Raw genomic sequence first — 13,533 nt, 5'->3', positions numbered from 1 at the left:
ACCTCTCAACTCCAGGCACATGCAGAGCAGTGATCACAGACCCCGGGACACCCCACCGTCTCCAGCTGGGGAACGGAGACAGCTGCCTTTGTTCCTGTAGTAACCTCACGGGCGACAGTAGTGATTCTACAGTATGCTAGCCCTGTGTGAACGCACTAGCCTGCTCGTGACTGACGTGAACGTCTATGAAAGGAACAATTTTACACAGCAGCTTCCCCCTCAGTCTCTCCACGTGGGTCTTTTTCCATGATAGATTTGACAAATGGGCGCGTCTAACCTCACAGCTAGATTTCCTCTCGAGTGAGACCAACAGTAGCGGATGATATCATCACTCTGTGCGGCTCCCCAGGGGTCCTTCTGATCAATGCCCGTTTTCCGCCTGTAATGAAGAATCGATGGATGGTGTGAAGCTGGACAGGACTCAAGGGGGTCACACAGGTCTCCCACACATATCACATCATTCATCTGTTATGATCATTACAGGCTTTGCTATGCTTACAGGCCAGAAGGATATAGATACAGTATGAGAAGGTTAGATTGGTGTGTTTATGCTTGCATTGTACAATATTCCATTAGATCTGTGAGTATAACGGTTGATTCTGTGGCCATCGTCCCAGATTTCTCTCTGACATTTCAGATTGCAGCACTTCTGTTTCTTCCTTCATACCTTTCCTGGTTTTACGACCAAACAAATGGTAGATGAGCACGGTCTGGGAATGCTCTCGGACAAGCAGTTAATATTTTAGAGGCACTTTCAGCATTTTAATTCTTCCACTGGGTGAGATTGAGGTTTTTAGACAAAGCCTGTGATTATTCACTTTCAATCAAACGGGAGATACTTCCTTTCGCTTGGAGTGAATCTTAATCGATTTCTCTTGTAAGTAACAAAAAAGTCAGAGATATTACTTTTTTTTGGTACAAATGCAAATGTTATATGTTATTCTATAGTTGTGGGATTAGAAAAGTTTGCTGGCCTGTAGCTGTCCAGTATCTGTGTAAGTGTAATATGCCCTGTGGTTTTTGATGAAAAGCTATTGGAAAAAAATCCAGATAAAATCAAAATAGTCAAAATTTACAATGTGTTTGCAAAACTGTGCCTGGGTCTGCAGGGAACGTCTGATGCTTAATAAGTAATTTCAAGTACCAGGTTGAAATTAAGTGGTGACTGGATCCTTCTTTAGGTTATTTTAAATGAAACCTTAAATTACATTACATTGAATTAGCGTTTGGTTCAGTAGGCTAAGTGGCAAGAGTCTCTTAACAGATGTTGTTAGTCATTGTTTGTCTGAAAGTATATTTTATTTGTCTATTGTGTGATTGTACAGCACATTGGTCCACATTATGTTGTTTTAATTGTGCTTTATAAAAAAAAAAGAGCTGAGCTGAAAAATTACTTGCTCATAGATACAACATGTGAAAAGCAATTACCATGCGTCTCTGATGGTGGAGGAGGGGTACATCTGCACATACTTACTCTGCCGTGGTCAAGTCAAACACATTATTTAGAGAGCACACACACATACACAGGCTCAGAGTGCCAAAGCCTGTGTTTACCCTAGTTTGCTGGTGCAAAGTAAGAGTGAAAACAAGGCAGATCAAAAGAAAACAAGTGGATAAGTGGCCAACAGAGAAAACAGAATCAGTCTTTGACACACAAAAATGTGTTTTTTACGTAGTATGAACACATTTTTCAGGTCAGTCAACAATGGCAGCATTCTCACCCCAAACAGATTCACCATAGTAACAACATTCAGGAATAAGATCCATGAAAATCGTATTACCCTCGCATCCACTGCAGAAACAAGCCAGTGTTTGTGTTGTTGTTTGCCGCCCATGTGATTGCAATGGTCCCACACAGCATGTGTCCTCAGTGTTAGGTGAATGTTGTTTTTGTAAGAGGGTTTGTGTCGTAGTTAATTGGTGACTGTGATGAATCATAAAAAAAGTGAGAGTAACTTTTAACTCTGTGCTAATTTGAAATGAAAAGCATCTGAAAGTTCACTAAAAAGGAACAGAATACTGTTTGTGTGGTTGTGTTTTATGTGTCAAGACGTTTATTTGACGGTGCTGGTGTGTGTTTGAGGCAGGTTAAAGACAGCTGCTGGCATCTTTCAGATGGTTACTCTGTACTTTCATCTCTCCCTCGCTGCCTGTTTTCATTCTTTATCACAGAGTGTCCTGTCATTTTGAGGAAAGAGACAGAAGTGCGAGTTGAGGTGGGACATGTTATCAGAGGCTCTGAGGAGGGCTGTGCAAATCTTTGATTGGAGAGTGTTTGGTGGTTTCAGCTCCTGAGATATCCTCCTTTATTCTTACAGATTCTGTGAACCCCACAACCTTTCAAACAGAAGACAAACAGACAGGGTTGAAGGAATTAAGATGTTAGTACACTCGAGACAAACTTTGATGGCTGAAAGTTGGAAAGTTTAAAGTATTTAAAGGACTAGTTCACTTAAAAAAAACAAACAAAAAAAAAAACTTTTGACGATAATTTACTCACACCCAAGTCATCCAAGATGTCCATATCTTTCTTTCTTTAGCTGAAAAGAAATGAAGGTTTTTGATGAAAACATTCCAGCATTTTCTCCATATAATGGACTTCATTGGGAACCAAACGGTTCAAGGTCCAAATGACAGCTTCAATGCTGCTTCAAAGGGCTTTAAACAACAGACGATGAATAAGGGTCTTATATAGCAAAACGATTGGTCATTTCAAAAATGACTTGAAATAAGATTTGTTCATTTTGATGAACAAGTTCGAACAGGAGAGTCACGAACGAACGTGCATCACAGAACAGAGCAAGGCGAGCATTTGTGCTTATAAAACTTAAACTTTTTTATTTATTTTTTAAATGAGTGATCATTTCGCTAGATAAGACCCTTATTCATCATCTGGTGTCGTTTAAAGCCCTGTGAAGCTGCACTGAAACGGTCATTTGGACCTTGAACCGTTTGGTACCCAATGAAGTCCATTATATGGAGAAAATCCTGTAATTTTTTCATTAAAAAAAATTAATTTCTTTTCGACTGAAGAAAGAAAGACATGAACATCTTGGAGGAGATTTATCAGCAAAAGTTTTTTTTTTTTTGAAAAGTGAACTACTCCTTCAAGTTTGAATGTTTTACAGGCTTGATATACTGTTTTTACTCAATAAAGTAAAGTTTCATCTATATGCAGTATTACATGCAGTGTAAAGTTTAATTGTGTTTTAAGAAATATTATTGTTTTAGTGAACTCGAATAAAATAAGTTCAGAGTACTCATGACTGTTTTTCATAAACTTAAATGAATTGAGGCAATCAGTTTCCTCAAATGAAATGAGTTAGCTCAGCTTGTTGGGTTTTACAGTGGATCAGGATGGAAGAACACTTCCACTTTTATTTAATTCCAAATTCCAGTTCAGATTCCTATAAACTGTGGCCAGTTTAATTTGAATTACAGTATAGTAATTATAGCTACATATCAATGAGTTTGGGGTCAGTAAGATATTTCGAAAGAAATTGATACTTCTTGTTCTTTAATTAAAATGATCAAAAGAGACAGCAAAATTATTATTTTTTTTAAATGCGATTCTTTTGAATGAAAGAAATCCTGGTGAAAAAATGCTAAGCAGCAGAGCAGTTTTTAACATTGATAATAAGAAATGTTTCTTGAGCAGCAAATTAGGCATATCAGAATGATTTCTGAATGATCATGATGCTGAAAATTCAGCTTTACCATCACAGGAATAAATTGCGTTCTTAAATAAAAATGGTTCTTTCAAATGGTTGTAATATATTAGTGTTTTACTGTCTTTTTATCAAATAAATGCTGCCTTGGTGAGCATAAGAGACTTCTTTCAAAATCATGTAAAAAATGTACTGAAACCAAACTTTTTGTAGTGTAAATAAACCCATAAAAAACAAGCACTCAACAAGCAAACAGGGGTGTCTATATCTTTTTTTTTTTTTTTTTTGAAAATATTACTGTAGTCAAGTTAACCTGTTTGTCTATTTCTAGGAATTTTAGCAGAAACCTGTGAGACTTGAGTAGGTACATCAACAAATCATAACAGAGAACTCCATTATGCCTCCCAAACTATGACAGAGCAATGCATTTGCCCTTTAGGAATACACCACACTGAATAAATATGTCAGAGGCGAGCATAGTTTCTCCAATTCGAGGCTCATTGATTTCTCTGTCTGTGCACTCGTCTCTTGAGTTGGATCAGTGTTTTAGACAATGACTCTCCAGCGCTGAAGGGTACAGATGTTCGGAGGGTCCACAGGCTTGCTGAATTGGTGGTTAAATGAGGCGCAGCATGCTGTGTGGAGTCACGCTCTTCTGCTAGTACAGCTACATAAACCTCAGCCTATTAACACTACAGCGCTGTGCTAAGTAGCAACGCATTTTACTGTCGCTGCCTGCCAGCTGGACCCAGAATCCCTTTTGTCTGATATAATATTTTAAAAAGAAACTCTGATTCACCTTTCAAATGAGAGCAGATAATACACCTTCTCTTTTGCTAAAAGAGAAAGAATGCATTTAGTAGGCAGAAAGTATAATATGTGAATAATTGACATAGTTTCATATAGTTAATTTAGATCAATCACCTTTTGACTACAATCCCATTGTAATTTTCTCTTCCAAGGCTGTTAGTGTTTCGAGAGTTAATAGAGGAAGTAGGGGGTGGGGGAACAGAAGAGTCGTACCTTTAACACACATTGTGTTGTGTCTTCTCCATCTGTTGTGTTTACAGTAATGCAAAGATCTGGGAACACCTTTCTCTACTGTTATTATGGACTGCTCTCAAATTGGGAGTGCATTAAACATTGCTACCAACATTAGTAATGTTTTATTTATCTGTATCAGTATCAATATTTTATGCCCATTACATTTAGATTGCTGTCACTTAAAGCAACACTAAGTAAGATTTTTTACCTTAAAGGGCACCTATTATGCCCCTTTTTACAAGATGTAATATTGGTCTCAGGTGTCCCCAGAATGTATTTGTGAAGTTTCAGCTCAAAATACCCCACAGTTAATTTATTATAACCATTTGAAAATGTCATTTTGGGGCCTGCTTAAAAATGAGCTGTTTCAGGGGGTATTCCACCTTAAATGCAAATGAGCTGCATATCCCCGCCCTGCCTTTGGATGAGGGCGTAACTTGATACCTATGGCAGGCAGTCGGTACTGAGAGAGTGAAGAGACGCGCCGTTTTGAATGTCATTCAGCCGTACGTTTGAATCGGAATATATAAATAGCATGAAGAGACTCCGGCAGAATAAACATATGAGAATGGACCAGTACGTCTCGGTATGGTTATTTGCTACTTTTATGTACTTTAGAGTTGTAATAGCGTCCCATTTGAAATGATGGATGTCCAACACACACACACACACACACACACACAGACACTAGCGCAAGTTTTTGAAACTACATACACATTCTGTGATAAAGTTTGCTACGTACGAGCGAAATTACATTTATGCAGGGACCTGTGGCATCATGTTTAGCTTGTCATACGGGTGCTTCTGTGGCAAATGTGAGAAGATGGCTAACTTACAGAACACCAACATATATGCAGTTTTTAATACAATATCTTTAAAAATATATATATTTATAAACGTGTGGTTACACACTATACAAACAAGGTTTTAAATTATATACACAGACATCCTACGACGGCAATAACTTTAGACGCATTTGTTGTTGAATTGGCTGACATTGACTGAAAAGACTATTTGCTCAAAAATCATAAAATACACTTACTGTTACTGGAGGTGACGGTGGATCGCAAACAGTAGACAAGAATCCACACTTGAGGATTAACTTTTAAGCCACAACAACAGGATTAACCCACGAGTCCACGACAGAACATTAATTTACGTTTCCAAGAGACATTACCGGCTGTCGTCGTTGAAACAATGAAGGATGGTGTGTACAGATCACCGAGGGCGGGGTCTAGGCCACAGCCACACTGTCAATCAACCCCCTGTCTCCCGTTCTACGTCACAAAGACCTGGATCTCAGAACAGCTCGTTCTGAGGCAGTGCAGATGATTTATTGAGATTGTAAAAAAACTACTGGATGGATTTTTATCATTCTAGGGTGGTTTTGCTCACACACTGCCAACACACATTTATGTTCAAACACCATGTAAAAGTGAATTTTCCATAATAGGTGCCCTTTAAAATAATGTTTTCAAAATCGTTTCAATGGTTCATCAAGTCGTGACATGGCGAAATGCACTTATGCCGCCACTTTGTACATTATAATGGTGTGATGCAACTGCGTCTAGACCCGTTCAGAGAATGACACAACTTGTATAAACTTTCGTTTTGATAGTTATCCATGCATTCGAACGTGAATAGACGTCTTTGTGTTCGGTTTTCTCCATAGGTATGACTTCATTGAGATCCGCGACGGTAACTCAGACAGCGCGGATCTGTTGGGGAGACACTGCAGCAACATCGCACCCCCTGCGATCATCTCCTCAGGCCCCGTTCTGCACATCAAATTCGTCTCAGACTACGCCCACCAGGGGGCAGGGTTTTCGCTGCGCTATGAAATCTATAAGACAGGTAAGCGGGTGCTACCCAGTAGGATGTATTTCGCCATAAATATTGTGTTGTGTCAAAGCCTCGTCTGCTGTTTACGCATCTCTCCTGTGTGATTTAAGCACGGGTTTTCTGTTTTAGCGCTTGTACTAACACAGTGTTTACAGCATGGGGGTGAGTTCATGTAGGTCCATTGAGCCTGCAAAGCAAGCAGGATTTCCTCTTAACACGTATCACAAATTCTCCCTTTCACACAGGAAACATGTACCTCACCTCTTCCTTTATCTACCCACCACTTCTTACTGCATGGGCTGCAATGTGTCAAATCCCACCTGTCTGAGAAGTGTTGATTGGCTTTTGTCAATCGGAGGGAAAAGTCCCTATTGGTGAGTGTCGTGTCATTGACAGCCCACCAGTTTTATGACTTGGTGGAAAGGTGTAGATTTTTTTTTTTGTAAACTGGAGGGAAAGGCTCTGATTGGAGAGTTTAGAATCCGGAAGAAAGGATTACCATTTATGACAAGTTGCAAATGGCTTTTATGGATTGGAGGGAAAGGCTGTGATGGGTTATTGGTTAATGCAGTAGTTTACTATAATCTCCTTTCCTCTGGAATGATTTTATCGCCGGAGGTCACTATCTTGTTTTTCACCAACAGGGTTATGCACCATTCAGAATTGAATTTAGAATGCTTTTCCAGTTCCTGAATTGGAATTTGAATGGATGTTGCAAACAGGATGCAGAATTTGAATTTGATATGAATGTAAGGAAGTAAAGTTTAAAAGAATTGAAAAAACAAAAGAAAAACTAAAAAAGGTTCATCTAGACAAATTTTGAATGGTTCCATAACAGTATTGTTTGAATAAAAAGAGAAAAAAAAGAAACCTTTCAGGCCTGATACTAGTTATAGTAGTACTACTGTAGTTATATATGATAATAGTTAGATAGGTTCGTAGGTAGATGGATGGATGGATGGAAAATTCAAAACTGTAGGCTATATTACATTTTTAAAATTCTCTAAGAAATGTTGTCCTTTACATGTTTCATCATATTTAATAAATGCAATTTTGTAAACTAGGGAAGGTACACTTCATTTCCCAGAATGCATTAACTGTGATATTTTTTCTAATTAAAATTCCAATTCAACCTCCTGTGGGGTGTGGCCAATTCAAATTCCCATTCCTGATTTAAAAGGAGGCCAGTTCTTCAATTCCAAATTTTGCACAACTGTGGTCACTAGTACGTGTTCCCACTGCTGGATACCTTGATGTTATTAATTGTCTGCGCAATTGGCCATAACTTAACATAGCTTATTCTATTGTCATTATTACATAGTGAAATAATAAAATAATGCTGAAAAAAAGCACACATTTTTTAAACCTTTTTGCAGGGAAATCACTTTGGGTTTTGCTACTGTATGTGTGAACGCCCTTAGAGCCACCAGATTTACTGTAGTTGACCCCTGGTGCCTTCTGACATGGTACGATTTCTCTCTCCTTCACGGAGCCTGGTCAACATGCACCGGCACAAATTCAGATCAAGGCGGCTGCTGGCGGGCAAAATAAACAGCGCGGAGACGTCCCTTGTTCCTTTTTCAACCTTCTGAAAGCATTCCGAGAATGCCTCTTTAATTGACTCCTGATCTACCCTCCCCTGAGGCTGGGTGGGTGTGGGGGGCAGCTGGGGTTACTAACACAACATGTGTGATGGTCTCTCCATAGCTCACCACAGTAGTGTACTGGGATATTCATGCGGAACAGCTGTCATGAAGCTGGAGGAAGACATTGGTCGGAAATGACCAGTTAGTAGTGTGCAGTTGGAGGGCCAGGCCTGGGTTGGAGTGACAGTTGCTTCTGAGGAACTAAAACACAAAATCACATCCTTAATGAGATCCACCCGGCAGATGACAAGCTAAACTCGCTCATTAGTGTGGACACCCGACGCTGACAGATATCAGTGAGCGCTTTATTGCGAACAGAGGCCCCACACCTCCTGCTTTACGGAGGAAGTGATGACAATCCGTTGAGTGTGATCTGATAGTGTGAGAGTTCCATAGCAACCTGGCTAACACAACGCAGAGGTATGAACAAAGACAGTGATGAACGCTATAACAACGGCAGGTTGCAGGTTTTTTTTATCATAAACAAGCAAAAATGATGAGACTCGTTGGCGTGTGGAAGCTCGCAGTTGCCATGGCATTAATAAGATCTCATTATACTCAGAAGATGCGTGTGAAAATGTGTGGGAGTGTGTGTGTGTGTGTGTGTGAATGTGTGCGTGTTCAAAAACAAAGACAAAGAGATTTTTTTGGACTGAATTTGAACAATTAAGTGTGTTTGTATATGTCTCAATGACTTGAAGAAACGACTCGACACCTGTAAAGAAACGACTCAACGCCGGCGATATGTTATGCTCTAAATGAATTCATTAAGCTGCTTTGAAACAATATGTATTGTGAAATTTGAATTGAATTGAACTTGACGATTCACATGAACACCTCTATTTGTCATTAATACATATCCTCTGACAATTTGAGAGTGCTCGAAGGGACATCCGATGTGTCTAAAATCGCATTACTGTCTGAGTACTACATTTGAATTTGAACTTCACAACCGTTCAAAAAGTACATTCTATATAGTATAAATGAAATTTGGACGTACTACAAACGTCATGTTATTACTGTCACGTGACCTGACCTGCCAGCGTCAGTTGCATCGCTTCACTTCCCTTCATAAATCCTCTCCCGTGGCCTCATGGGTTAGTAAAGTGTTCATCAAATGAGCACTTCACAATCTCTGCAAAAGTAGTAGGTCATCTGGGTACTTTTCGCATACTGTTTTTTGAATTCAAGGGCTGCATCCGAAATCGCATACTGAAAAATATTGAAAAATATAGTATGAATGTGTGTAGTATGAATATAATCTGGACATATCCGCCATGTTGTCATTATCATGTGACCCTACCAGCATCAGTAATGTCAATTTACTGGCATTCACAAAGCCTCTTCAGATGCCTCATGTCTACTCTTTTATGAGTACTGTGAATTCGGATATACTTATTTTGTCACATACTGTTCTTTGCCAACCAAATAGTCGAGAAGTATGCGATTTCTGATGCGTTTTTCTGTATTCGGCATACTCTTTTGGCATGCTGTTTTTTGCATACTATATAGGAGAAGTGTTTCATTTTGGATGCAGCGATAATGACTTTAAATCAAACTCTCTGATCCTGATATATATATATATATATATATATATGCATAAAATAACGAGTCATGTTTATCTATTTCACGTATTGTATTTCACGTCGTTTCACAAGTCAAATAACGAGTCATAGAGAAACTAAATGTTCTGTTGTCCACCATATATATAGTGGACAACAGGATCAAAGATGAAATATTTAGTAAAAGAGAGAGGGAAACATGAAGGAAAATTCAACGAGACAGAAGCAATTGGAACGCATCCCAGAATCCCAGAGTGTAGGCTAAGTGTTGTTTATTTATATTGGTGAATGTACTGGACGTGTCCTGGTGTGGCCAGGGCAGTTTTCTCTAGCAGTGATAGGGATCTTGGGTAAATACATAGCCTGGAGGTGTGTCTGTCGTGCGCTGCACAGCCTGCTGGGAAGAAACACTGCATCAATTCTCCACCTCCTGCTGCACACAGGAAATCAGTATCTTGTCGCCCTTGAGCCGCACAAAAGCTACCTGTGCCACTACGCTCTGGGATTTCAGCCACTGCCCTTGAGAGCAAAATGATGTGTTATTTCTTCATCTAGCTGGAGCTTCAGTCTGGAATCCAATCTTGCAGAACTAAAAGTAGGGATGGATCAGGGGAAAACACCCCAAACGAGACTCTTGTTTTTATATGGTCAGCATCAGCCATCTTTATTAAGTTGTTGCATTCAGGGTGTTAGAAAGCCCAGTGACCTTACATACTGACTTAGATCTGAACCTTGTTCATAATAACCTCTTAGTTTACTCAACCATACCCTTAACCACTTGATTCTGTTGCCACAGTTACAATCTAAAACTCTCAGCCAATCATCTCTTCATCAGTGGATTTCCAGAATAGCGAATTACAGCTCACAGTACAACTGCCCTACAGCTATAGCGATGCTCGCCTAGTAGTGACTGCATCCCTTCTACTGTCAGAATTGAGAGGCTAATGGATGGAGATACTGCCCTAGAGATGATTTGATGCCCTGGAATGCTCACCAATCAGATCACAGCAATGAAACGTTTTATTTTGTTGTGATGCAGGAAAAAAAGAACTTCTTGAAATCTCAATCTGTCAGATAAAAAAGAGACTGCTGGAAACCCCTAAGGAAACCAATGAAATCAAAAAGTGCAGTGCAGGATTTGTGTTTAACTTAAATGGATAGTCATTATACCCCTCATGCCATTCCTTGCGCTTTTATGCTGTTAATGGAACACAAAAGTGGAGATTTTATGCTCCAATTTTTCATACAATGGGCAAAATGGCAAAAGTAATCCATAAAATGTGTGCATTATATTTCAAGTTTTCTGAAGCCTTATGATAGATTTGTGAGGAACACACCAAAATATAAGATTACATTTTATAATAAAATGTATTAAAAATATACTGTATATTTGCTGTCATTTAAATCTTTGTATAAAATATTTTCTTATCTTTTTGGGGGGTAGGAATAACAATCAGATATTTTTCTTGAGCAGCAAGCCAGCATATTAGAATGATTTCTGGAGGATCATGTGACACAAGACCAGAATAATGATGCTAAAAATTCTGATTTGCATCACAGGAATAAGTTAAAATATTATCAAATAGAAAATGACAATTACAATATTTCACAATATTACCGTTTTACTGTATTTTAGATCAAATTCATTCCCAAACCTTTGAACGGTAGTGTATATTCGCTGTTAAACTACCATTTTACTATAAAAGACTTACAAAAGACATGTATGGATTATTTTATTTATTTATATTTTTTTCCTGGTTATTTTCCCAAAATCGGCATATTCCTCATGTATGCGTATAGAATCAGCGTTGATGAAAATCATGCCAGCACACCTCACACACACTACTGTAATCTCTCTTACACACAGACATACCCCATTCACTCATCCATGACAAACACTCCTATTCTACCCAGTAACGCTCCTTAATAACAGCCCCCCCATTTCCCTCCGGCCACAGACAGACCCAGCCAAGCACGCCAATCCCAGCGCTGAGCCTCCAACGCATTGCCCAGATGCGATTTTCCCCTACTGGATGAGGGGTGGGGGAGAGTTTCCCCATCCTTCTGCAGGCAGGCGGACTGTTTTTACCATGCTCAAAAACATGAATTAATGAGAGCCAACAAAAAGGCTGATGGCGTCGGGGTCACTCATGCATACCGCAGCCCAGTACAGTAGAGGCTCAGCGGGGGTCTGGCATACTGTCTGAGCTGGCGTGAGTATGAGGGGTCAGTGCATGACTGGCTGGGGTCTCATACGCTCTGATATACTCATGCACACACACACATACACACACAGCCTATCTGAGAAATAAGCTGTAGTAAAGCTTAATGCCGCCGTTGCAGTCTGACAGCACATCTGACCCAGTAATGGAGCAAACGTGCCAGACTAGATGCTTTCACGCAACTGTATTTATGTAGTATTTGAGTGTCACAGAGCGGAAGGAAATCTAAAATCTTTAAATATATATAAATAAACTCTTCACATTTAATAGATCTGAATATATGTCATTTTCATTTAGGAGACACATATGAGACAAAATTGATGGTTAAATGAAAATTTCCCAATCCATCAAAGAACAACCTTTGTGGAGTTAAATTTAGTTTCTGATTTGTATTGTATCGCACTTTATGTCTGTGATGAGAAAACTCTTGGTAACGGCTTCAGAGTAGACTCATTGGTGAAACATATAAAATGGTGTTGCCTTTTTGTTGTTTAGGTTTGTTTGAGCATTTGAGTGGATTTTTAGGCTACCAGTGAGGACAGGGATAAGACTGCTTGATCAGTCACTGTCATTGTGTCAAGATGCACTGGGTATTGTTGTAGAGCTGCGTTTCACCCACACAGACATACTGTTGTAATGAGGTATTTATATCACTGATCAGTGCAGATGGGAGAAACAATAAGGAAAGAGAGCTTTGTGCTGAAGAGAAATAACATTCAACTCCTGACGTGTGCAAGCAGGTGCTAGTGGAAATGCAAGGCCATTTTGCAGAGGATGTGAATCTGACAGATACAAACGCGCACACACACACACGTAGGCCTTGAACAGATGTAGTGTGCTGTATTAGCGCACAAGGATGTAACATTAACCCTGGCCTGCTGTCTCTCTGGGACCTGTCTCTCTCTCTCAGCTGCTAGGGTGCCAGACAGGCCCTGATTTCATGTGTGCTGCCTGCACTGAGCGCTGGGTGCATGAGCACATTGGTCATTCTACACCCTGTTTAAGAAGGGCTTCAGGCATCCTCGTCTATCATCTTAACCTCCCTAAAACTCTAGCCTAAAACTCCCTAAAACTCTCCTAAAACTGTTTACGCCTCAGAAGAAATAACAAAAAAGGGGAATATACACTCTAAAAAATGCTGGGTTGTTTTTACCCAATTTTGACAAACTCAAACATTGGGTTACAAATGTAACTTAAAAATGTAACCCTGGATGGGTTTGTCCATATTTGACCCAAAATTGGGTTAAAACAACCCAGCCTTTTAGAGTGCACATTTACATTTATGCATTTGGCAGATGCTTTCATCCAAAGGAATCCAAAATGCTTTCATTTGAATCCAAGGTATATACAATTTTACCCCATGACCTTGTTGGCAACATGATCAACTTTTTGAGCTAATGCACTTAATAAAATAGTCACATTGTTGGATATAAAGCTGGAATTATGAAAAATAAATGTGTATGTGGTATTGGGGTGTCAAGGAGAAATCTGAATGCAGTAAAAAAAAAAAGAAATGAAAATTCACACTTAATTCATTAACTTATTTTAA

General features: G+C 39.3%; 1 protein-coding gene across 2 annotated transcripts in view; it reads left to right on the top strand.

The window, feature by feature from the left end:
• Nucleotides 1-13,533, top strand: part of nrp2b (neuropilin 2b) — a 76,305-nt gene that overhangs the window by 15,317 nt on the left and 47,455 nt on the right. For both annotated transcript variants that reach the window (XM_089133314.1, XM_089133315.1), the window contains exon 3: nucleotides 6,385-6,566. In XM_089133314.1, coding sequence (XP_088989440.1) covers nucleotides 6,385-6,566 — 182 coding nt within the window. The remainder of the gene's footprint in view (nucleotides 1-6,384; nucleotides 6,567-13,533) is intronic.

The sequence above is a fragment of the Pimephales promelas genome, chromosome 7 (assembly GCF_988280905.1).
Source record: "Pimephales promelas chromosome 7, fPimPro1.hap1.1, whole genome shotgun sequence".
Taxonomy (NCBI): Eukaryota; Metazoa; Chordata; class Actinopteri; order Cypriniformes; family Leuciscidae; genus Pimephales; species Pimephales promelas.
This window is presented reverse-complemented; position numbering and strand designations above follow the sequence as displayed.